Source organism: Lygodium microphyllum, chromosome 14, assembly GCF_053477565.2.
Source record: "Lygodium microphyllum isolate KBCC chromosome 14, Lygodium_microphyllum_v1.1.10, whole genome shotgun sequence".
In the NCBI taxonomy this organism is placed as follows: Eukaryota; Viridiplantae; Streptophyta; class Polypodiopsida; order Schizaeales; family Lygodiaceae; genus Lygodium; species Lygodium microphyllum.
This window is the reverse complement of record NC_141148.1, coordinates 15,692,874-15,717,925: the sequence shown is the minus strand read 5'-3', so window position 1 is coordinate 15,717,925 and position 25,052 is coordinate 15,692,874. Positions and strand designations below refer to the sequence as shown.

Here is a 25,052-nt window from a genome sequence, read left to right as displayed (position 1 = left end):
AAGGATACTAATGCATTTTGTATGGTAGTGTAGATAATTACACAAAGTTAAGCAAAATTATTAATTTGGAGTCCGCTTTAATGCATAGAATTTGTGCACTTTACTTGGTCCAACAACCAACGACCTATCACAAGAGGCTTATCCTTAAACATTATTCATAATAAAGCCTTTCTATCCTAAACTACAAGTCCACACCAGATGTAATTGTCTAGAAAACAACATTTTCCTCTTTTGTATTACACCCTTTCCCCTCCACTTCGCGTATATTGAAATGAGTCCACTAACCTCTAAGGGCCATAAATGACTTTTCCATGGGCTATTTGCAAAAATGGTAACGCGCAATGGCCATGCACATTATACAAATGCTACCATGAGGTTTTTGCTTGAAAATACCATTCAGCTACATCATCCTGAGTGTTACAATTCTTGTTTGACAAGACTATCCAACCAACACAGTGATTCATGAGAAAGCTAACATTACCCCACACTCCTTCCTTCAAGGTGACATTTTAACAAAAAGATCACTAGATTCAAAGACACTAAATATTTTTTCCCTCTATCTTTGCTGCCTCAATTGTAAGTCCCAAAATCAATTCATACTGGACACTCAAATTAATTAGTCAGCCCCTTGGTTAAAGTAAAAACTTCGGTCTTATGAGGTGTATGAATCCCCTAGTATTTCATTATGGTTATTAACCTTAATGACTGAGCTTTCATTCTAAAAAGCATCCAAACAAATTCGAAAAAGCTTAGAAAAGTTATGCCGCCAGGATAAAAAATGAAGTCACCTTTTGGATGCATTGTGCTGCCATGATCAGATTGAGAGAGTGATGAGGACGTGCAGGGAACAACTAACAAGCCATGCCCCATAAAGCTTCAGGAAAAGCAGGTTGCTTTCGATGTCCTGCCCTGATGTATATTAGTTGGCATGACTTTGTCACTGCAATTGATGCAACAGTTACTGAGAACAAGCAGATTTGCAAATAGTGCTGTCACTTGAGCTCCACTTGATAACCTAGCAGAATAGTGACGGTCATTTTCATTGTAAGCAAGGGCATGTAGCGACTGCTGCAATGTTGCACAGATGTATGCTACTTAATGGAAACTTTAACAGAAGCAGGCACATATTGAGAGACCAAATTCAAGCACCAGCACTGCACAAATTCAAGCGCCCAGTGAAAAGAAATTGCTGCATCCTCACCTTCTTTGGAGACAACCTGCTAATAGAACCCCTTTAAAATGTCCTGAAGCCAGCCACACACTAATCATCCTCAAATTAATTTTCTTTTGAATTACCCATGCGACAGATTACAATGAGAGTATGCCACACTGTTTAACAGTGACCACCTCAGATATTCACATGTCAAACTATGCAAACAATGGATTTTCGTGCAAAAAATCCCACTCAAACTAGGAAAGAAAGAATTTACATCCACAATCCCACAGATATTCACATGTCAAACTATGCAAACAATGGATTTTCATGTATAAAATCCCACTCAAACTAGGAAAGAAAGAATTTACATCCACAATCCCACAGACAAATGCACATGATAGTTCACATACCAACTCAATATAGCTCACATGATTTGAATCATTCCCAAAAGGCTTGACATACAGTAGCACCAGTTCAAACATAGCTGACCCCAAAGACAAAAATCTCAACTTTGGAGTTCACTATGCCAAGCAACCAGAAAGAGGGGTTAACAATAAAACAGGAGCTAGACTTCTAACATGGACAGTTGCTATAAAGAGGAGATGCAAGCTATCAGATCTTTGGAACAAACTTTTGGGGATGAACTCAGAAGATGTCTCCTTAGAAGTGAGATTTCGATATATACATCTATACTGATGTTCTTACTTCTTTCAGTAACAATGACCTCGGGAAAGCCTGTGCCATACTTTTCTCGTGTGAAGATGGGCGTACTTACTGTCAGATGGATATGGCCATTTAAGTTATACCAAATAAACACCTTTGAAAATAAATGGCTTTTTAGCACGAGAAGAATACACTCACTTCAGCAAATACAAAGGCCTGTCTTAAGATTGAGCCTCTAGTAGAAAATTTGTTGCCATTGCTACATCATTTCTTGCTTGTGCAAGTGCTTGCAAGGCTCTGTTTCTGTCAAATCCCATTGAAACTAACATTGCCACAGACTCTTCAGGTGGAGGTATAGGAGGTGCAAGAGGGGGAGCTGTTGCAACAAGTCGCCCCTGCTTTAAGAAATGCAAACATAGAAACAAGAAAAGGAAAACGTAAAAGACCGTCATGCATAAAACTCCATGAAATGAAACCCCCCCAACCTTGCAGCACAAAATATCATCAAATGAAGCAGAAAAAAACATTTTATGAGACATTTTGCAAGGATCACCAATGCTGATGAACAGGAACTGTTAGAATGACTAGCTGGAAAGTTGCAAGTTTCCACTTTGAGCTAGCTTTAAAGATGAAAAACCTAGCATCACAGATTTGAAGTGGTAGTATAGACAGATGTCAGAAAGCCTAGCATGTTTAGAAAACAAAGGTCACAATTGGCAGGTGATTTCATGTAAAGACCCAAAGGAAATACACGGACACATATTATCACTGGAGGATGAACATACAGGGGTGTGTTTCATCTGAATCTGGAAGTCGAGCATAGCCATGAATGCACACAAACATAAATAAGAGCCTGGGCATTTCTATGTTACAAAAGTTCTGACACCAGGAATCATGGTGGGACATGATACCTATATACAAGGCATATCCACTAATTCTTGCAAACCATCATACCATCCAATGGAGATGGCAACTCCCCTAGCCCTGAACTCAAATAACTCTACAAAAACAAATCTACTTTACAAGGCTAAAATTGGCACACCCACGGTAGAAAGCCAAATCAATTCAAAAAGGAACTGTAACTGCCATGATGCTTTAGGCTTGAAAGCATGAAAAACTAACCTGCAAACCACCAACAAACTGTGCATTTGGAGCTCCTCGACCATTCACACTTGGAACTGTCGTAGATGATGGTCTTGGAAGAAGTGGTGAAAATGCACGATTAACAGCTGAAGCAATCCCTTCTGGCAACTGCTGAGATACAAAAAAGACTATGAGCAAGTTGCTTAGGATCTGTGCAATTAAGGGATTTTATTTTTTTTAGATTTCAATCAAACCTTCTTTGCACAACTCAAATCTGTTGAAACTTCAACTAAATAATAATTTATCAGTGCATTCACTGCCATCATTATGCATCTGTAGCAACATTTGGCATTGGATAGAAAACAAAAATTATTATCAAACACGCATATAAATGATTCATTAGCATAGTCTAGACAATAGCCAACCCATTATTGATGGCATTGGCCAGATACTCTCTTTTTAATCAGTCTCCAACTTCCTTGAGACAAATGAGATACTTGCTTCCATTTCTCTCCACTCTCAGCAAAGCAGCACAAGATAGAAGTCCCCAGTTGTTTGATCAGATCCCCAACACTTTTTCCTTAATAGCACTGAGCATTGTCTTTCGTGCCATCAAAACTGGACTGACTTGTATAAACTTCACCCTAGCACACCAGGTGGCAGGTAATGCCATCAAAAAAATAAAGTAGGTTAACACTGTTGCAATATTCAATACACTTACTGTGCTTCATATATAATGATGAGGATGATAAGGGCATTTTTGGAGATTGTTGAGATGCATATTTAAAGCACTGACTACCATTGACGATGATGGGATTCTTGTTGACAGATGCCATGTACTTCTGGGCTGCAGTTAGGCCCAAAGGTGAATAAGCAAACATGTATTCGTGGAACAGTTTTAAGATACCCAAGCATGAGGGACAGCCATATCCATCGGGCGATATTATGCTCTCTCCAGTTTTGTTCCTACTTCCATTCTTCCTAACTTGCCTTGTTTGCACGGTCTAATACTTTGTGCCCTCACACTTCTTGCCACTCTCTCTCCCATTGGTTACCAAAGCCATGTTTTCCCCCCAAAAGAAGTATCAACAGTATGCTAAAATTTAGAGGGCTCCAATCACACATGAAATTGCAACTGTATTAAGCACCATCCACATCAAGAAAATCATGCAGCTTTTGTTACATCCTTGGACATAAGGATGGGCATCCACAACATTGGTCACAACCTTGGGTCACAAGTGACTTGGTCTGAATGCACTATGGGCACTTTGATGTCACAGTATGTAACACAATCACACACAATGAAGGTGCACAATGGGCCTTGAGCACTGTAAATAGAACTCAATAAGTAACATGTAAATGAAACGATAGCAAGGATCAAACCCTAGGCTCAAATTTAGAGAGCATCATCATTGTCTAGATGACTATCAACATTTGCAGCTCTTGAAGTGCCAACCTCATGATCATGGGTGCCAGGAGTACTCTCCATCAAACGAGCATTTTCCTCCTCCTACTCCATCACCCACTATGTAAATTGATTGGGATGTGCTGTGACATTTTTGCAAAACATCCTCAAGTTAGCACTAACAAAGGCTAAATCATTCGACTTTTCCACTCCAAGGTGATTTATCTTCTTTGAGGCAATATGACTACAGGTGCTCCACAATTGCCCCAAGCAAGAGGAGCTCACTGCTTGACTCAAGATATGGGATCACCAACTTTTGCAACTCCAGCTCATCTGACACGAAGTCCTCCCACCACAAAGGTGTCTCAATCCCGGCACTGGTCCAACTATGCAATATCACGATCATAAGAGCTTTCTTGATCATGTGCCTAGTTTTGTATTAGGGACCACATGCTCAAGAATAAGCCTCCAATTATAATTGACCTTAGCATTATTTTCTTAATCCTTACCTTAAAACTCAGGGTCCAAAACAAAGGCCGTTTGAATGCAAAGGTGAATTTTAGGCATTCCATCTCCCAACACATAGATTTGAGATCTCATATTTCTAATGATCAAGTAACTAAATCCTTTAACTTCTCAATTATCCTATCCATTGCCTTGAAGACTTTGCCAAAAAATTGATGCCTTTCGTGAACAAGTCTTAGTAGGTGTATGATTAGATGCACCATTGCATCAATCCTTATCTCCCAAAAGTCATTGCTCTCTGCATTTTTACTTACATAACATACCCATGGGAGTGGGTGCCAATGGAAATGTAGTGAACTCATGATTAACAAACAAGTGTCTCATTGCACCACTGTACTCTCTAAGGCATCCCAACATCAAAAAGTAGACAAAGCATGTTTCTAAATACTTTAACGGCATTTTTTTTTACCTTTTGGAGAACTCGTCGCAAAGAATTTTGAGACTTAAATTAAAAGTCACCATTTGATTTGCATCTTGTATCACTAGATAAACCCATTCTAACTTATCAATATCCTTCAAAAGGTTGTTCAAGCAATGTACCATGCAAATTGTTGTAAGATAATGTAATGTGCTTATACAATCCTTAATAAATGACACTTGCTGCTCCATTTGCGAGCTCACCATTTTCCACAAAACCAACCATGAGATGAGGCCCAATAATCTCAATGGCATTGTTCCACTCTACTACAAGCTGATCTGGAGACTTTCCAGTCCTCTAAGCATCATGTGATGACATGAAATACATCTTGCCTGGTGAGTGCCACGATCCCATGGATTGACCTCTTCCTTGTGTTACTTAACCCATCAATGATGAGTGTGACGCTATCCTTCTTACAATCTCTCTATATTTTTTATGCAGCTTGCTCCACAATTTCCTTCTCTTTGTCAAGCAAGGTAGTAAGTAAGGTCTCAAAAGTGTTGTACATAGCTGGCCCCACATTCTATAACCTTATTCAGCATGGCCCTAAAGTACTCAAACTTATGGACATAAACATGATAATCATCATTAACCCAGTTCGAAGTCATTCCTTTGACACCACTAGCAAATTCTATGTTCGGAGAGATTCCATTCTTTCGTGCAACAACCCATTGACCGATATTGCTCATCACCACATTACAAGTTTATTATTACCAGCTATATCCCATAAGCAAAACCGTAATTTGGAGGATCCCTCTACATCTATAAATAGATAACTTGCCCACCATTCAATCCAATCCTTATCTTGCAGATTTCAGCCATCAACCCTCTACCACTAGTTGTCCAATCCTGAGTAACTACTACTACATAGTCTATAGCTATCACCAAACTTGCTACTACTACTGATGATCGATTGCCATCATCTTCAAGTGGTTACATTGCTGTGTTTACCAATTCCATCCCCAAAGATTGTTGCATTTTGGTTTTCAACATGTTGCCCTTATATTTACAGCATTGGCCTGATTTAAGTTTGCATCTACAGCAAGTCATTTTAGCATTTTCATCACTTTTCTTCAGCAGCCTCTACTTCGACAAGTGGTTACTGCAGTGGAGATCTATCATTGATGGATGTCACACATCGACACCTCCCTTAGCCAACTCCATAAGAGCCACCGGCTATTTGATAGCTTTCCTGAAACCAACCTTCCTCCTCGGATAGGGTGGTAAATAACCTGATTAAGCTCTAATTACAACAAGCATAAAGTTCGCGTAAACTGAAAATGCACACTTTACCACTTTAATCTTGGACATTGGACACCCTATTGGCCCCAAAATTAGCGCCCCTTGCGGTATTTCTTTATCTTATATTGCAAATGGAAGGAGTACGTTTGAGATCCTCTGATCTCTTCCACTAATCCAAGTGTCTCTTGCCATCAAAACTGACCAGCAAGCCTCCAAACCAATTTTCCCCTTGGTTTGCTCAGGATTGACCTTCCCCCGCTCCTTGAAAGACAAATGCAACCCCAAATCTGATATTGGTTGGCTGACCTCTTGAATCTCCCTGAAATTCCTCAATTTTAGCTACTGGAATTCAAGACTTAGGCCCTCAATTCTGATATTGGTTGGCTGATCTCTTGAATCTCCCTGAAATTCCTCAATTTTAGCTACTGGAATTCAAGACTTAGGCCCTCAATTCTAAGCATGCATCCTAAGGTACCTGTCAAAACCCTAATTTCTACTGTAAATTAGGGTTTACAATAGAGATTGATTGAAACCTCTTCCTCTAATAGCTCAAACTGCTAAGATATGCTGAGATAACTTAAAATGGATGGGGAATGAGAGAGAAATTTCAGAGTTTCATCGCGATAAATGCTGAAAACTATTACTGTCCTACTCAAACAACCATGGAGGCTGTCACCTACAGTTAGGACAACCGGAAAGATTGTTGTCCCATCTTATATCTTACGGTTTTGCACCAAAAGTGCCTTGGGCTCTTGCCATTTGCTCAAGGATTCTTGTCATTTGCAACCTCTTCTTGCTCTCTAACAACCTCATTCTCTCTCTCAATGGCTGGAATAGACTCCACCAACCCCTAAAAACGTTTTTCCCACTTGCATAGGCAAGGTTTGCCGAGTGGCAGTCTTCTAATCCAATTTTCCAACATCTTTTAGCTTATTAAATTAATTTTTAAAATATTAATTTTAAAAATAAATTTAATAATTATTCTAATGCTCAAAAATTTAATTTTACCCATCAATAATTGAACTGGCTAGGCCAATTTGTCTTCCAAGATTAATTAATTAATTAATTAATGCCTAGTCTCTAATGTCATTACTAATATTAGTGACTAATAAACTGGTCTTAGCCCAAATTTGACATTGAGTACCACCTAGTAGCTGTCAAGCATAACTTATTACAACTTTTACCTTTGACACTTGCATCCTCGGAGTCCTTGGCATGTTATCATGAGATAACTTACAAGTGCATCACATGTGCTAAACAACCTTGCACATTTGATTAATCACTTAATCAAATGTTATCAGCAAGATTGAAGCATCTCAAAATTTCATGTCCTCGTGATAGACCTTCCCCTTGAAATCCCTGCAATCATCCTCGATTGCATTGTATAGTGCCAAAGGAAAAACATACTACACTGAATTTCCACAAGGTATCACAATCACAACATTAGCTACTATTGTCCAACCATGCCATATGTCCCAAACCTGCTGAAAATTTCCACCCAGCATAAATATCAAATAATACTAAGAAATAGTCCATAATTGTTGCTAGAAACCCATTGGATACATCCATAACTCATGTTTCTCAACCGTTCTAACTTCAGAATCATAGTAAAGTATATTTTCAGCATAAACCATGGCTGAAGCTGAAAACTGTCAATGGCATTTACTAACATGCTATTGTCCATGGAACCAGTTATAAATCATTGAAAACTAAGTATAAACTCGTCACTTTTTTATCTCAAAACTGATCACAAACTACTGCAAATGTGACCTCAAACTAATCACAAATTGAAAAATTGATCAGTAACTAATGCAAAAAATTGATGTAAAATTGATCCCAAAGATGAACATAAGCAGTTCTCAAACTAATCAAAAATTTAGCTAAAACTAATCAACATTTTTTCGAACTAAAGTAAAAACTCATGCCGAACTAATCATAAACTAATGCAAAAGTATAGTTTCAGTGCCTAGGTGAAACTCATACTCATTTGCATACATCTTACATTGACTAGTACACTAAGTAGTGACCTCATGGCAAACATACTGACACACAATAATGTGCACAATATAGCCTTTAGTCCTATAAATAGGACTAGGCTACCCTAACCCTAAAGTGCCAAACTAGTGTGTTCGCAGAAGGTCACTTTATGATCATTGTGACCAACCAATGTTACTAGGTGGGATCTCTCTATGCAACACGCTTGGTAATGATAACATGTAAATACGCAGTACGAAAGCAAAAGAACACAGAGAAAAAGAGAGAGTGAGCAAGAAGAAAAAAACTAGACGATGACCAAAGAAAACAAATCTAATCTGAAATGCAAAGGAAAGTTACAGACAATCATCCTTTGCACATGTGGACTAGCTACATCAATGAGGGAATTGGATTATCAAGTAGGAGAGCAAGAAAGAAGGCGATGAGGAGACAAAAATAATGAAGATTGATGATCACTCTGAGTCGAAGGCACAAGGGGCAGCCACCATAAATAGATGGGAAGCAATGCAATTGGCCTACTTACAACCTTAATGGGCTGATCTAGCGGCGCCAACCCTAAAGAGCCCAAATCGCTGCTTCCACATATGAAAAAACTAGTCAATTGCTGGAGAAAATGCATCACCATCTCACCTATGAAATCACACCTAGCTTACGAAAGAAAAGGGCTGGAAATAACAGTTGAGCACACGATAAGACAGCACACAAATGCGTGACATGAATACAATGTCAAAGCTCCTATGTCTCCGTCAAACTCTTATACAATGTACGGGCAGATTATCAAGTAGGCAACTATGCCACATGGCAGTTGGAGGGCAGATCGCTGATTATTTTATTCATTTGCGCAGCTTTCACCATGTTTTTTATCACGTCGGCCAATTTTGCTGGCCGCCTATATTATTTTATGGCATTATTTCCTCCTATTTAGTCCCCCACTGGCAGCCTGGCCTCCTCACTTGCTTTTCAGGTGCTACTGGGCGAGACACATCGACAGCCCTTATATATCTGCCCTCTTCATTTCAGCATTCATTGACTGCAAATTTCTGTGTTCTTCTCTCTCCCTTTCTCGTGTTCATTTTCTTTCAGTCTTGTCCATACACTTCCGCATTCGTTGAACTCTGACATGGTATCAAAGCAACGTAGAAGGGTTGATTGATTGCAGGTGGACCTGATCAAGAGGGTTCTTCGCAACAACAATTTAAGTTTTCGACCTTTGGTGGCTGCAATGAACAGGTTGTGCACGAAGGAGCAAAGTTGCCGTTTTTTGCACGTCTTTGCTATTCATGAAGGAGGAAAGGCTATGTTTTCAACTTTTTACTACAGATTTTGAGTTTTCATTGCCTCCAGTGGGTGATACTCTTTGAGAATGAGTGGAGGAAGCCCTAGCAAGCAGCATCAACACCATGCACGGAGTCCAAGGGGGCTGCCCTTGTTTTTGTGTAGGTCATTCCATTTACAATGTCAATCAAAATTGATGCAAAGTTTCATGCTATTATGGACCGTAAGGTCCCCATGTTGCCAACTCTTCCTTCAAATCAAAAGCTTGATGGGGAGAATAACTGCATATAACGCATAATGATGCTTGCCATCTTAGAGTCATGTGATTTGGTGGAGCTCATGACCAAGGCTATAGACCATCCTTCACTTCATGATGCCTCCAAGCTTTCTTCGAATGAGAAAGCCGAGTTGATGAAGGTACAAGCACATTGGGACAAATTGAATGCCCGCATCCGTTCTTTTCTCTTTCTCTCTTGCACTCCAACCATCATTGCTCACGTCAAGCACTTAACCGTGGCTTGAGACATATAGCTGGAGCTTGATCAAATGTACAATCGGATGACCGTGATGAAGCAAGTGTCTTTGGAGGTTCAGATGAGAAATTTGAGTCCTCTAACAATTCTTCTTCTATGCAAGAGCATGTCAATAAGCTTCGACAATTGCAGATGCAAGTATAGAATGCAAGGGAAATGATTACCTCGAAGGACATGGCGATAACTCTTCTTTCATAGTTACCGCCCCATTTCAATGCATTCTAATCTGCCTTGATTGCTTCAAGGTGGACAGAGACCCTTAAGTGGAAAGAGTTGGTTCCTATGGTTTTGGACTAAGAGGATCAATTGAAAGAGTAGAATGCTGCCAAATCGGAGGTATTAACAGGTCAGACCTCTCAAAAGAAAGGGAAGGGCCAAAAGAAGAAGGACAAATCGAAGAAAAGAAAAGGATTCCACTTATCACATCTATGGCAAGTCAAGTCACTAGAAGAAGAATTGCCCAAATAAGGAGAAAAAGGACAAGGAGAAGAAGGAGAAGTCTTCAAAGGATTCAAGAGCGACACCTACTCTCTCATCAGCTGCCTTCCTCCACTTGGAGGTGATCGAGGCATCCACCCCTAGGGCTTTTGATGCTGCATTGAAGGCCCCATACCCTCGTGAGTGGATTGTTGACAATGGTGCCTCTCGGCACATGACTCCTTTTGCAACAGGTATTGCCCATTTGCGGCCTTCACATGAGTAGATTCTCATTGGTGATAGCTCTTCTAATCCTATCTAAGGAAGGGGTAGCATGCAACTTATTCCAAATGGGCAAGGTGGTGCCCATACTTCAGTGGTGCTTTATGTACTAGGCTTGGATTACCATCTAAGCACATGAATCGCAATGTTTGGTTCGTGGAGATTTTAATCTCAAAGGGGAGGTAAGGAGCACCCCATGCTTGGAGATCCAAGAGAGAGTTAGGTGCCAACAACAGTACCTTTGGAGCCCACACCTCATGGAGATGCTACTTTCCCACCAACTTCCCCCACTGAGCCACCACCGATGGATGTTCCAGAGACTTCAACAAATGAAACACGACGAGGAGAGATCTAGCCACCTCCTTGTTGGGCTCTAGACCACTTCGTGATTCAAGGATTGAGGGAGTCCTTGAGACGTAGCAACTGCAAGATGATCCACGGCAGTCTCCAAGGAACCAAGCACATACTACTGAGCTTGTTTGTACTAACTATTGTTTGATGACCCGATATAGAGCCCACCTCCGTGAAGGAGGCTTTGCAATCACAACATTGGAAGAAGGCTATGGAGGAGGAGTCAGAATGGCACTTGGGATCTTGTGCCTCGACCGGTTCATAGGAAGGTGATTGGTGTAAAATGGGTCTTCAAGACCAAATATCACAATGATGGTACTCTAAATAAGCACAAGGCACGGCTTGTTGCAAAGGGCTTTACACACCGGCCAAGAGTGATGAGCACGAGCAGAAGCAAAGAGAGCATGCACATCAATCGAGGAGCTGAACAGAGAGAGTGTGAGAGAGAGTTGACCAATAGGTATGTACCAGTGTGGTACACCCAAAGAATAAAAGAATGTATTTATACTTAGGGTAAGGTACACTTACACCCGCTAGGATGAGTTCACATGTGTGAAGTAATATATACATGGGAGAGTGTAAAGGGCCTTTATACCCAACAACCTCCCACTTAAAGGTCCTAAGCGAACCTTTAACCGACTCCCACAAGTCTAATGCAATGCTCGTGTTAAGCCTTTGCAAGACTTTTAGTGAGAACATCTACAAGGTTATCCTATGATTTGATCTTAGTCAGTGTGACTAGGCCATCATCCAAAACCTATCTGATAAAATGATACCAAACATCCAAAACCTATCTGATAAAATGATACCAAACATCAATATGTTTGGTACGTGCATGAAACATGGCATTCTTAGCCAAGCATACGGCGCTCAGGCTATCACATCCAAGTACAGGTGTTTTGGTGGGCAACCCAAAATCCTTGACCAAACGACCAAGCCAAACTGCTTCTTTTGAAGCTTCAGTGGCTAAATTATATTCAGCCTTAGTGGTAGAGAGTGCTACTATCTTTTGCAATCTAGAGCACTAAGAAACTGCCCCACCAGTCAAGGTAAAGATATACCCGCTAGTAGACTTGCGAGTATCTAAGTCACCTGCCATGTCTGCATCACAATATCCCTGTAGATCTAACGTACCCTTGCCATACCAAATACATTTTCTTTGTGTCCTTAAGGCACCATAAGATACATTTCACTGCTTCCCAATGTGCTTTGCCAAGATTTGACATAAACCTGCTCACAACTCCCATTGCATAAGCAATTGTCAGTTCTAGTGGCAACCATAGCATACATGAGTGAACCACAAGTTGAAGCATAAGGAACACCCTTCATATAGAGCTAGCTGTCTTATCATCTTTTGGGCAATTTGCCTTGAGCTTCAATAAATGAACTATCATCTGGTTGCTAAGTTTAAGATAAGGTGGAAAAGGTACACCAAGAGGCTTAGCATCAGCCATAGAAAAGCGATCAAGTACTTTGCTGATGTACTTTTCTTGTGAGAGAAATAAGAGTTGTCGCTCTCTATCTCATGTCACACACATAAGCAATTGTTAGGTCTAGTGGCAACCATAGCATACATGAGTAAATAACAAGCTGAAGCATAAGGAACACCCTTCATAGAGCTGGCTGCATTATCATCTTTTGGGCAATTTGCCTTGCTAAGTTTAAAATAAGGTGGAAAAGGTACACCCAAAAGGCTTAGCATCAGCCATAGAAAAATGATGAAGTACTTTGCTGATGTACTTTTCTTGTGAGAGAAATAAGAGTTTTGCTGCCCTCTATCTCATGTCATACATATGCCCAAAATATGTTCAACTGCACCCAAATCCTTCATGGAAAAGGCTGAATTTAGCTCTCTTTTCAATGCATTAATCAGGCTTTTATGCTTACCGGCAATAAGCATATCATCCACATAAAGCACAAGTATAATAAGGCTTCCATCATCAGCCTTCTTAATATATAAGCAGTGATCTACACTACTTTTAAATCCATGTGAGAGCATGAAGGCATCAAACTTTTTATACCATTGTCTAAGAGCCTGTTTCAAACCATACAAGCTTTTTTTAAGCTTACATACCAAATGCTCCTTTCCTTGTACAACAAAACCTTCGGGTTGTTTCATGTACAGCTCTTCTTCCAGATCGCCATGCAGGAATGCAGTTCTGACATCCATCTGATCAAGTTCAAGATCCATAGATGCTACAATGGCAAATAACACTCGAAGAGTCGTCATTTTGACAACAGGAGAAAACACTTCCTGAAAATCAATACCCTCCTTTTGTGTATAGCCCTTAGCCACAAGTTTGCCTTTGTATTTGGGTTTGCCATCCACACATTTGATTTTATAGACCCATTTGTTAGGAATGGCTTCCTTATCCTTGGGCAATGTTGTCAAAGTGCAGCGATGCGGAAGCGTAGGACAAGACTGAGAGAGAGTGGACACAGAGAGAAGAGAGAGAGAGAGAGAGGAGACAGTAAAACGCAAAAAATTTGCAATGTAGTATGCTGTATAGGAGTGCAGAAATATACACAGGTGCAAAGATAATATTTGGATGTGTCTTCGCCTTGAGATCCTCGATCTTCGTCAGCTCGAACGTTGTCAGTCTTAGGAAGCCGACTCTGTCAGATGTCAAACTAGAATATCTGAGAGTGTGCCACAAACTGACTATAAATAGCCAAGAAAAAAAATAGTACCTAGCACCAAGTGGGCTGCAAGAAATGCAACCGACTGACTACTTCTTGCGACTGTAGCTTGTAGTTATTGCCTACACCTGTCGATTGTGAGTGCTACCTACGCCTATCAACTACGAGTATTGCCCGTCATGTCTACTAGCTTGGACTATCGAGCTCTGATACCAGTTTGATGAGCACGAGCAGAAGCAAAGAAAGCATGCACGTCAATTGAGGTGCTGAACAGTGAGTGTGAGAGAGTGAGAGTCAACCGATAGGTGTGTACCAGTGTGGTACACACAAAGAATAAAGGAATGTATTTATACTTTGGGCACGGTACACTTACACCCACTAGGGTGAGTTCACATGTGTAAAGTAATATATACACAAGAGAGCGTAAAGGGCCTTTACACCCAACAAAGGGTGGATTTCCATGACACCTTTGCACCTACAACTCGGATGGCTACCATTAGAGTTGTTCTTGCCTTAGCCAACCATAGGAGATGGTCGGTTTATCAGCTTGATGCGAACTACCTTCCTAAATGGTGATTTAAAAGAGGAGATCTATGTCGTGCAAGCTCCTAGCTTTTCCTCATCAAATGGACAAGTGTACAAGTTGAAGAAGGCCTTGTGCGGCCTCAAACAAGCTCCACATGCTTGAAACGAGAAGATGGATTCGTTCCTCCAAAGGAAGCTCGGGGATCCTCTTCCAATTCCTAATTGTATATCCACACCTCAGCTGGATGGCATGTGTTGTTCGTGCTTTATGTGGATGATCTTATTTTGATAAGTGACCATGCCCAAAAGATCAAGAAGACTAAGGCGGCACTACATAAGGTGTTTGAGATGACGGATATGGGCATTCTCCATTTCTTTTTAGGCCATGAGATTTACCAAACTCAAGGGGGATTTTCATCTCCCAAATAACGGGATATACAAGAGCTTTTGGCCACATTTGAGATGGACGAGCGCAAGGCCATTTCTACTTCTATGGATCCGAACTAGCACGCTACGGCCCATGTAGATTCTCCGGCAATGCATGCTACCCACTACAAGCAGTTGATTGGATCCTTGATTCAGCTTCTTAATACTCGAGTTGATTTGTGATTTCTTGTAGGTTTATTAGCCAAGTTCATGAGTGAACCCAAGATGGTACATTGGAAGGTTGCTATGCAGATTTTGTGGTTCTTGAGGGGGACTCCCAATCTTGGTATTCATTATCAAGCAAGTACTCAAATTCACCTTTGGTTCTTACAAGTTAGACAAATTCGGATTGGGCCAGAGATGTTGACCAATGGAGGTCAACAACAAGTTATTGTTTTGCTTTGGGTACAAGTGTTATCTCATGGAGTAGCAAGAAGCAACCCATTGTTGCCCTTTCGTCCATAGAGGCGGAGCATCAAGTGGCATCTTCTACCACATGTGAGACCGTATGGCTTCAAAGGTTACTAGAAGAGCTTGGCTGTTAGACAAGCCCTACAACCCTTCATTGAGACAATGAGAGTTGCGTTGCTTTGGCACAAAACCCAGTGTTTCATGCTAGGTCGAAGCACATTGAGATTCAATATCATTTCATTTAGAAGAAAATCTTGGATGAGACCATTGATGGGGTTTACTGCAAGACGGAGAATAATCTCACACATTTGTTTACAAAGGCGCTTCCTTAGCTTCTTCTCCAATAGTACTTTAGATCCCTAAGCCTTATACCACGTCCAGGATCTGAGAGGGGGTGTTAGAGATTAGTCATCCCCTAGACTACCATTCCTCAAGATACCTCTCGTAGGTACTCTCGAAGGGCATTATTCATTATTCCTATCAATTAGTGGACATTTTCAACAAGCAAAGTGTATGAGCAGTTTATCAAGCAAGCAACTTTGCCACGTGGCAGTTGGAGGATAGATCGCTGATTATTTTTATTCACTTGTGCAGCAGTTGGCAAGCTTTTGATCAAGTTGGCCAAATTTCTTGGCCGCCTACACTATTTTATGGCATTATTTCTCCTACCTAGCCCCTGGTGGCAGCCTACCCTCCTCACTTGTTTTTCAAGTGCTGGTGGCAGATATACAGCTCAAGGAGATACATGGACAGCCCTTGTATATCTACCCTCTTCATTTCAACATTCATTGACTGCACATTTTTGCGTTCTTCTCTCTCTTTTTTCTCGCACTTTCTCTCATATTCATTTTCTTTTAGTCTTGTCCATACACTTTCGCACTCGCTACACTCTAACAATTAGATGGTTACACAACTTCGTGGGGTAGAAGTGGCAATTCATGCTTGAGTTTCCTTAGGCCTTTCTACACTTATGTGCCAAAGGATATCACTCATAAGATAAAAGCCAGAGGTTGAGAAATTTAAAGAGACCTTGAATCTTGAAGAGATATTGGCACACAAGGAAAGAAAGGTCAAGGGAAAATTTTATATCATTGTTTGGTGAAGTTTCAAAACCACAGTCATTGATGCAAATGTGGATGGAGGAGGGCGACTTAGCAAATTCACCTCACTTGTAACAGTTTTGCCTTGATGCTTTTCAATTAGAGCAAGCTCCAGCCATGGCTTAGTCAAGTTCATTAGAGGGCAAGCTTGGAGCATTGTTGTCATGTAGACTAAAGTGACATGGACAGGGTTAGTCAATTACAAACTTTAGGCCAATTAAAGTGTCTGAACAGAGGCTAAGGCTAAATAAGTTGGTGATTGGCAAGTATTCATTACCTTACTAAGAATTAAGGACTAATAAATCAAAAAAGCAGTCATGTATGGCTGAGAAAACAATCACAATAGCTTGTGGTCTTTTCTTCAAACTAAATTTCTTGCTAAAACCTAATTTTGTTGTGGCCAACAACAATCACTATAGGTACTCTATCAATTGATCCAGACAATCTTAGTTATCTAGATATCATTCATAGTTGCACAAAATGTTATTTTTGGTCCCAAGAAATGGCATTCTCATTTTTGGGCATTTTTAGCAATGCAAAATGCCTTTCTACAACACTCAATGGTGAAAAGCCCAACCAAGAAAAAAAGCCATGTATTATCATTTTCTTGCCTTGTATTTCTCTTGGTGGAGATACGACATTCGAGCAACATCTAATGTTATCATTTACCACTTCAACTTATGTTCCTCCCTCTCTTTTTTTTTATGAAAGGTAGTTGTATTAATTACAAAAAAAGTACAAGATTACATGGTTACAAGATACAAGATGGCTCTAGGCCATCATGCATAAAACGTAAGACATCACAGTCAAGGTACAAAGAAAGTAAAGTAACTAGAGGGGGACAGAAGAAACTACAACGTGCCAAGTAAGCAAATCTTGTCTAGGGAGAATATTTGTTAACTCAATCAAGTCAAGCTACCAACGAAGTTCTTACTATATGACTCTACATGCCCAATGAGACATCAAAGATTAATGCATTCCTCATGGTCCATACATGCCAACAACCTCAAAAGCGTAAGAAAGAAAAGAGCACTTTCATATCAGCCTACACAGGGTCCACAAACTTAGGATGTCCAAAGACCCAGTCCCCCCCTCTCTCTCTCTCTCGCTCGCGCCCCCCTGTTATAACATCCGAGATACACGCTCAACTTTCTTATATACTTAAAATATATATGGTGAATATTATACTGGCGCAGAGAGAGAACAAATGAGAGAAAAGAAAGATGGAGAGAGAGAGAGAGAGAAATTGACAACACACTAGGGACTGGAAGATGGGCCAGTCCCCCCCCCCTCCCCCTGTGGAGTTATATTATTGACAAGGAGCAAGCTCCTCTGTTACACATAAACCAGTTCTTACTTGTAGATCTTGGAGACAAGATCACGGTTCATTGCACGGTATACAACCGGCTAACACTTGCACAACTTGGAAGTTGGCACCTTTTGATCCTTCTTGAGCCTCCTTCTCTCCTACACAATATATGTAGGACTCTCCTCTTGGCGCTTAATTTCAGTAAAGCTTCCACAACACTTGCACCTTCTCTTCTCCTCTTGGAACTTGATTTCAGCGGAGCTTCCGCAACACTTAATTTCAGCGGAGCTTCCGCAGCACTTAATTTCAGTAGAGCTTTCGCAGCACTTGCTCCTTCTCTTCTCCTCTTGGAACTTGATTGCAAAGTGATACTTCATTCAACTGTCTCGCACCCAAGGAGAGTCTCCTCTTTTATAGGCTTTCAAGAGCTTCTCTTCTTAGAGAGAGACTTAAGTTTATCTTCATGCAAGATGTGGCTATTCCAAGACCTACTCTGCAACACCAATTTCGAGATATCTCTCTGTGTGTTGCTCGGATGAAAAAACGTCAAACACGAAAGTTAAAGATCTCGTTGTGTGTGATAATCCACGCTAACCGTTTTTAGAAATCGTCTTTCTATCGCGATATATTTTAAAAATAGATTCACCATGTCTTTTTTTAAAAACCAGCTTCTCAAACTTGTACTCTTAACTTGTGATCCATGTAGCCACCTTAAGGAAAGTTCATTAAATTACCTTGGGCCTCAACCTTGAGATTAACTTCCACACAAAATGTTGTGTCATTTTAGGCCTTGGAAAGAGAAAATCACTTCTCTCCTCACTTCCAGAGGATCATGTCTCTTGTCTCTCTTAGTGAGAGAATTACCTCTCTCGTCTTTCTTAATGAAAGAAAAGGCCTTAAACCTTGACTTGTAAGGGAGAGAATGACCCCAAATGAATGCAATGCTCATTACACATAAGTAAACGTTCCCAAGCGTCCCCAAGTGTACACATAAATACATATACACAATGCCAATGCACTTCCTCTTCTTAGAACTTAATCCATCTTCATTTATGTGTAACTCCTTGGTTCTTGTTCTCCTTTATTCCTCAGAGATCCCAACATTAGAGCACTTTTTGGACACTTCTGTGATGAAAAAAGTGATTTTGGGACAGTTTTGTCACAAGAAACCACTCTATTTTTTGAGAGAAGCAGTTGCCACTAAAGTGGTTCAAGGAGATACAGCTAGATGCCAAGGAGCATTAGTAGAACAAGCATGTTGCAAAAAATCACTGACGAAGTAGTAGCGTGTGTCCCAATTTGGTGAATCCTTCAATAATGTAAAGAAAATTCTGAAAGGGGTAGCAAGCTTGAGGCCAACAAGTGTCATCGCATTGAGCAAGAGCATTCTAGCTCCCACTGTGAATACTTTAAATGCTAAATGTACTATTTTGTTGTAATTTGTGTGTATGCAATTAGAGTTTACCACTTTTGTGCTTCCAAAGGCCGGTTTCATGACAAGTGGCTGGCTGCTCTGTCCAAGATTCATTCTAGTGCAACACTCATTCTGCTGATCCTTGGCCTCATGACCACCTCCTCCAACACCCCAGCCATAGACTCAGAGTCCCAAACACTAGTGTGGACTTCTCCTATCTTTGCTTCAAGCCTTTGCTTTTGCTCCACTATATCACAATTGGAGTTGGCCCTTGAGGACCATTTATTATACCTTGCTTGTTCAAGTAATTCATTATTGTTTCAATCCATTTTCAAAGGATACATTTGTTAGTCATGTTGATCATACATTTTCATAAAAGTTTTCATCCTCTTGTTCTCACATGGCCTACTTCTCATGGGTCGACCCATAATAAAAGAGTCTATCCGCTCTATGCTCCTTCCCAACCACTTGCCATGGGTTTATTGTTGTTGGCATTTCAAACAACTCTAAATATCATGCCTCTCAAATCTTTGATTTCTTTTTCTTGTTTTGGTTTCCCATGTCCACCAACTGGCAGTGAGATGGTATGTTAGACCCAAGGTTCAGCCTCACTTTTCAACAATAAAAATCCTGCTGTGGAAGATATGTGGAGAAAGAAATTGATTGCACTCAAAAAACATGTACACTGTTTAGGTCTACAAGGCAATTTGCCCTAGGACCTGAAAACATTATGTGCATGCTTTAAAGCATGAATACATATTCCATGTCAGCAAAATGCCGAAAACAGGCCCCTTGATACAAAAATAACCCCAAAACCTGGAATCATACCTTTACTCTTCGGATACTGAACACATTCATGCGGTATGCCATACCAGCCAGTAAACCACATAACCCTGGTATTAAGGAACGCTTCCATGCAGATAGTAACAGCTGACATATAAAAGAAAAATGTCTTAGGGCACCTTGCAACCAGAAATCGATTCACGTTCCAAATGTAAGTAGTAAATACCTGGATACCAGCAAGGTAAACAAATGATTTATCTGAAAATCGAGCTCCAAAAATTCGAAACCGAGTTGAGATGGGAATATCATAGAAAAAGGGAACGAATGATGCAAACACAAGTCCATATGGCCCTGGCGCCAACCCTAAAGGGGAAGGATCTGCTACAAACCAAAAAAATTGGCTACTAACCAACATTAGAATCTATCAGTCTAGAGCAGCAACACTGAACAGCAAACCAGTTCTCACAGAAGGGAACAGAAGAATATACCTTTAGTTGTAAAAACTGCCACCAACTGGAGGATTGTAGATAGTACAGTAGAAAAAAGAAGAAATACCTGAATGAATCCAAAAAGTGTAATGATAGATTTCAGGACATGGCTTCTACCTTGTCAACTTTTTATAATGTCTCTTCTAAACCATGTAAAGATACAAAATGGAATTACCGTGTATTTGTTAGAGCCTATTTGTCTCTCAAAGACTCTGAAGAAGTACACCAGATAAAGTCCAAAAATAAGCTCAGGTGTTGATGAGAAAATGCAGGTTGATGTCAAAATCCGCCAAAACTGTAATTTCTTGGCAATGGCCTGGTCCAGATAGAAGCATCAAAACTTTTGCCACTTTAGAACATAAACTTTTTGTTTGATTACCTAATTGCAAATCCTCTCAGCACGTGTATATGTGGAGACTGTAAAGCCAATTCCTGTGAAGCTTTCTTATGTATCAATACATTCTAGTGACTGCTTTGTACCTTGAATAAGAACTGCTTAAGACAGCAATAACCACAAAACAATATAAATAAACTCTAATTACAGTCCTGACATCAATATCTACCAAACCTAAGCCACAATCTGACACTAACTCAAGCATCAGAAAACAGTTCGCTGTCTCCAAAGCTAGCAGTGAGTACCTCCCAACACCTCTGTATAGTTTGAGAATCAAACAAAGCGTCTAGTCATTAGCTATGTTGATCATTGCATGTTCTGGACAATAAAAGTAATGAAAGTCTACTAAATACTTTGGACATGCTGCATTTGTGTCACTAAGAGTTGGGAAGTGCATTCCAAAACAAAATTTAATCACTAAGAGTTGGAAAGTCCATTCTAATCAGAACTTCGACATGCTACGTCTGTTGAGAGATAGGCATGTGAACCCTATGTATGCAAGGGTGGATAAGGGTAGTTGGGTATGAATGAACCAAAGGGCAAGGAAAAACCCTAACCCTAGCCATCAAAGTATTTAAATAGCCTAGAGGTCACTCTCAAGGTAGAGGAGAGTGCACCAATTGTACTTGCAAACAACTCATTAAGCAAGATCTTCTTCTTGTACTTGAGCTCTCTCTCCTTCTTGTGCACACTTTCTCTTGCTCTCACTCTGATATTGCAACATGGTATCAAAGCCATCTCTGATCCAACAAGCTTGCTACAACTCCATTTCCCACTAAGTGCACATGAGCATGTCATTTTCTCACTACACCTCTTCACCTCCATAGCTACCTAGCATACCCACCTCTATCAGAGGACTTGGGGAGAGCAAAAGAGAGCATTTCAACTGAAGACCTCTTCTGAAGATCTCTTCTTCAACTCAAGCCGCAATATCTTAGAGCTTCAAAATCTGACATTGGGCAACTAGGAGGCTAGCATTTCAAAAAAACACAAAACCGACGCAATCTGAACAACATGGACTTCTTCAATCTGGTGCAACCTGCTAAAGGCGCAATGTTGACATCCTTCATGAAGGCTTTGATAGCCCCCCTAGTCGGCTATCCTCCCACAAGAGGGCCCCTCAAATCTCTGCCCACAAAAAGATATCTCTATGAAAACCTAGCTAGGGGTTTTCTAACAACTATAGCCAGAGAGCTTCAAGCTTTCATATTTCAACATTAATCACCCTGGTTAACACTAATCACTGTTTTAAGTCCTATGGAGTCTCTTGCAGATCTGGAAGCTCCATCTCAAATTCAAAGACACTTGGTGAACATCATTAAGCTCATAAGAAAGCCGACTTGTAAACATATACTATGAGATAAGTACTTGTAAGCACAAATGCTACATCTCATAGTCATGATCCTGTTTCTAATAAGTATATGGAAGATGTTTTACCCTAAATCTCAATCTTGAGAAGATTAGTCTCTATCTTAAGCATATTCATTAAGTGCCTAACTGCCATTGTAAGACTGTGTGTAGGTCATAACCACATAGATCGTTGTCCTTATCCATCATCTCATTTTGTAATATATCACATTTAAGCCTGCTACTTACTAATCATCTCTTTTGCTTCCACATTTATTGGCCATTGTGTAAAGAACTAAACACTACCATTGTCTAGAGCAATCAATAAGACCTTCCTATCATAGCCATGGCCTATGTTGATGTTAAACCTCAAATCCGTAAGTTTGATGAAAAAGACTTTCATCCATGGCAAGTATTAGTGAAGTATAAAATGATAGAACGGGGCTACTGGCTCTTCATCACCAAAGGAACCAAGGTTGTTGATCCATCAAACCCACTTGAAATAGAAGATGATGAAAGAGTCCAAGCCATAATCATGCTTCATCTAGATGAATTGGCTAACTCTCCACTGCCAAGGAGAAATGGAATGAGCTTTAAAAGCTTTATAACACTAAAGAAAAGAACTCTAAAATTTTCCTTAAGATCGAATTTTTTAGCCTGCAATATAAACAAGAACAAGACCTAGGTAAGTCCATTTCTCACATGAAGAGCCTCATGGCACAGCTATTCTAGTTCAAGCTCTAATTCATGATGAAGATGCCATTGCAATTCTCTTGAAGCTGTAAAAAGACGGTATTCGCAACCCTTGTAATTACTTTTAAAATATCCCTAATCCAGCCTTAAAAAGCATTATCCAATATTATTTAGATGAGGAGAAAATAAATCAAAAAGAAAGCAATACCAATTAGGCATATACTTCAACAACCCATGAGCAACTTTTGGTTCCTATTGTCTCCACAAAATGTTCTTTTTGCAATAAGAAATGACATCTTGTCAACAATTGTTGAAAAAAATATCCTAACAAAATGAAGTGCAACAAATGTAAGAAGATATGACATATTGCTAGTAAATGCTCTACCATCCTTGAAGTACCAAAAGAATTGGAGGCCAAATTTGTCTCCAAAACACTTGATGATCGACTTTTCTAAATCGATAAATTCTCTATTTATAAGCACTCTTGTAGCCTAATTTACAAAAGCATCCCATTTTGTTTGAGGGGGGGCAATAACATGTCTTGGAGTCCAATGCCACTTTGAAATTTAGGGGAGGTGTTGAGAGATAGACATGTGAATCCTATGTATGTAAGGGTGAATAAGGCTAATTGGGTGTGAATGAATTGGAGGGAAAGGGAAAACCCTAACCCTAGCCATCAGAGGCTATTTAAACAACCTAGAGGTCACTCTCAAGGTAGAGTAGAGTGTGCCAATTGTACTTGTAAACAACTCATTAAGCAAGATCTTCTTCTTGTACTTGAGCTCTCTCTCCCTCTTGTGCACATTTTCTCTTGCTCTCACTCTCATATTGCAACAACATCTGCCTCACAAAGAGTTGGAAAGTTCATTCCAAATTTCAATGGAAGAGTCCTTGATTGGCTCTAAGCTTCAACTCCCATTTAAGCTGTTCACCCAAAAACTTTTCCACTTGACAAAAGTTGCAGAAGGGGTGTGATGGATATTCAATAGAGTGAACTTCTATGGCTTCCTTGTCCTGAGAAGATTTTGAATTGATCGATAACCTTTCGAGGATGACATTCCTGAATTTCACACACGCCAGCAATGGGTAATTCATGAAAGAGCTCTGATTCATAGAGCCACACCAATATATGTTACAGTAAGAGATTCACGCAGAAGGACAGCTCAAACCTGGTAAGAAAGGCTGCACGATTTGGCTCCTCCTTGCATGCCTACAAGCACCGAGGCAATGCCACATGCTATCACCACAACTTTGGTTACAGGCGCATTTTCTGAAGACAGGTCACAGTTAAATTTTCTTAAGAAGACCTCAATCTGACACATTAAATAGGATTCTTCACAAGAGGAGGAAAAAACTGGATGGCAATCTACTGGAACATGTTTAAGAAAACCCTAACACACAGGCAACGCAAAAAAAAACTGTGTGCAGAGCACTTACGGAATCCTGAAGGTCCTGCGTTCATGGCTCCTAACGGAATACACTAAATAACCGATCGTCGGAGGATAGGGAGATTTAGACCCAGCGGATCATCGCCTGTAAAGAGCTGTTCCGAACGCTTGGAGGGCCATCTTGTGTGCGTGCTAGAGCTCCCCGCCGACGATCAATTAATTCTACGGACTCAAGAAACGTAAGCGTGAAGAAAATGGCTCGCTCCTGCAAACGATGGTACGATCCACGGCCTGCGAATCAGGCCTTTGTGATTATTATTGTCTTTATCTTTATGAAAAACTGCAAAAATCAGCCTGAGCGTAGGCCTCAGTTCTTTTGGGTGCGGGAAGATGGTCACAAGGCGAGCACAACAATCGCTTGCCAAAAGTGACAATACAATCTCATAGATATTTCTCATGTGCGGGAAGACCTCTCACGTGGCACAACAAGCAAGGTGACAATACATGGAGAGCTACCAAATTAGATAGTGCTTACACACCAATCATGGTGGGTGGTGGTTGGCTCCACAACCTTTGCTCCAAGTACTAGCTAATGTGGTGGGCTCGATCATTCTCCTATCTAACTCATATTTCTACTCACCATCCCAATACATTACTCAAGGTCAAGTCTACTAAAGGAATCAATGACCCAAGAGAGAGTCATAAGGGAAATAGCTAGCATAATAGACCTAGCTAAAGCACATGGAAGGAAGCAAGTTTGCAAGGAGTTGAAGATGTTATTAGAGTGGA

The 25,052-nt window shown here is 40.4% G+C and overlaps 1 protein-coding gene across 9 annotated transcripts; it reads right to left on the bottom strand.

Moving 5' to 3' along the window:
• Positions 1 to 205: 205 nt before the first annotated feature.
• Positions 206 to 24,693, bottom strand: LOC148025352 (rhomboid-like protein 20). 9 transcript variants are annotated; one of them, XR_015693055.1, is made up of 10 exons: positions 24,313 to 24,693; positions 24,045 to 24,145; positions 20,617 to 20,757; positions 20,442 to 20,508; positions 20,180 to 20,331; positions 19,999 to 20,100; positions 2,942 to 3,073; positions 2,018 to 2,217; positions 1,202 to 1,244; positions 206 to 1,015 (listed from the first exon to the last, which is right to left on the bottom strand). XR_015693055.1 is itself a non-coding variant. In XM_087692407.1 (9 exons), exons 1-8 carry the CDS (start codon positions 24,335 to 24,337, stop codon positions 1,221 to 1,223), a joined length of 744 nt encoding a protein of 247 aa, XP_087548533.1. In that variant the 5' UTR covers positions 24,338 to 24,692; the 3' UTR covers positions 207 to 1,015; positions 1,202 to 1,220. The 9 variants fall into 9 exon arrangements, 8 of the variants coding, with proteins under 8 accessions (XP_087548533.1, XP_087548526.1, XP_087548532.1 ...); XM_087692407.1 differs by lacking the exon at positions 2,018 to 2,217 and having other exon boundaries at positions 207 to 1,015; positions 24,313 to 24,692; XM_087692400.1 differs by lacking the exon at positions 1,202 to 1,244 and having other exon boundaries at positions 214 to 1,015.
• Between the last annotated feature and the right edge of the window lie 359 nt (positions 24,694 to 25,052).

Coding starts and splice junctions, on each gene's coding strand:
- LOC148025352 (XM_087692400.1), bottom strand. CDS start 24,337: ATGAACGCAGGACCTTCAGGATTCC. Junction 20,509..20,616: donor TAGGCTCTAACAAATACACG/GTAATTCCATTT, acceptor GGATTCATTCAG/GTATTTCTTCTTTTTTCTAC. Junction 3,074..19,998: donor TCAGTATCCGAAGAGTAAAG/GTATGATTCCAG, acceptor TTTGTATCTCAG/CAGTTGCCAGAAGGGATTGC.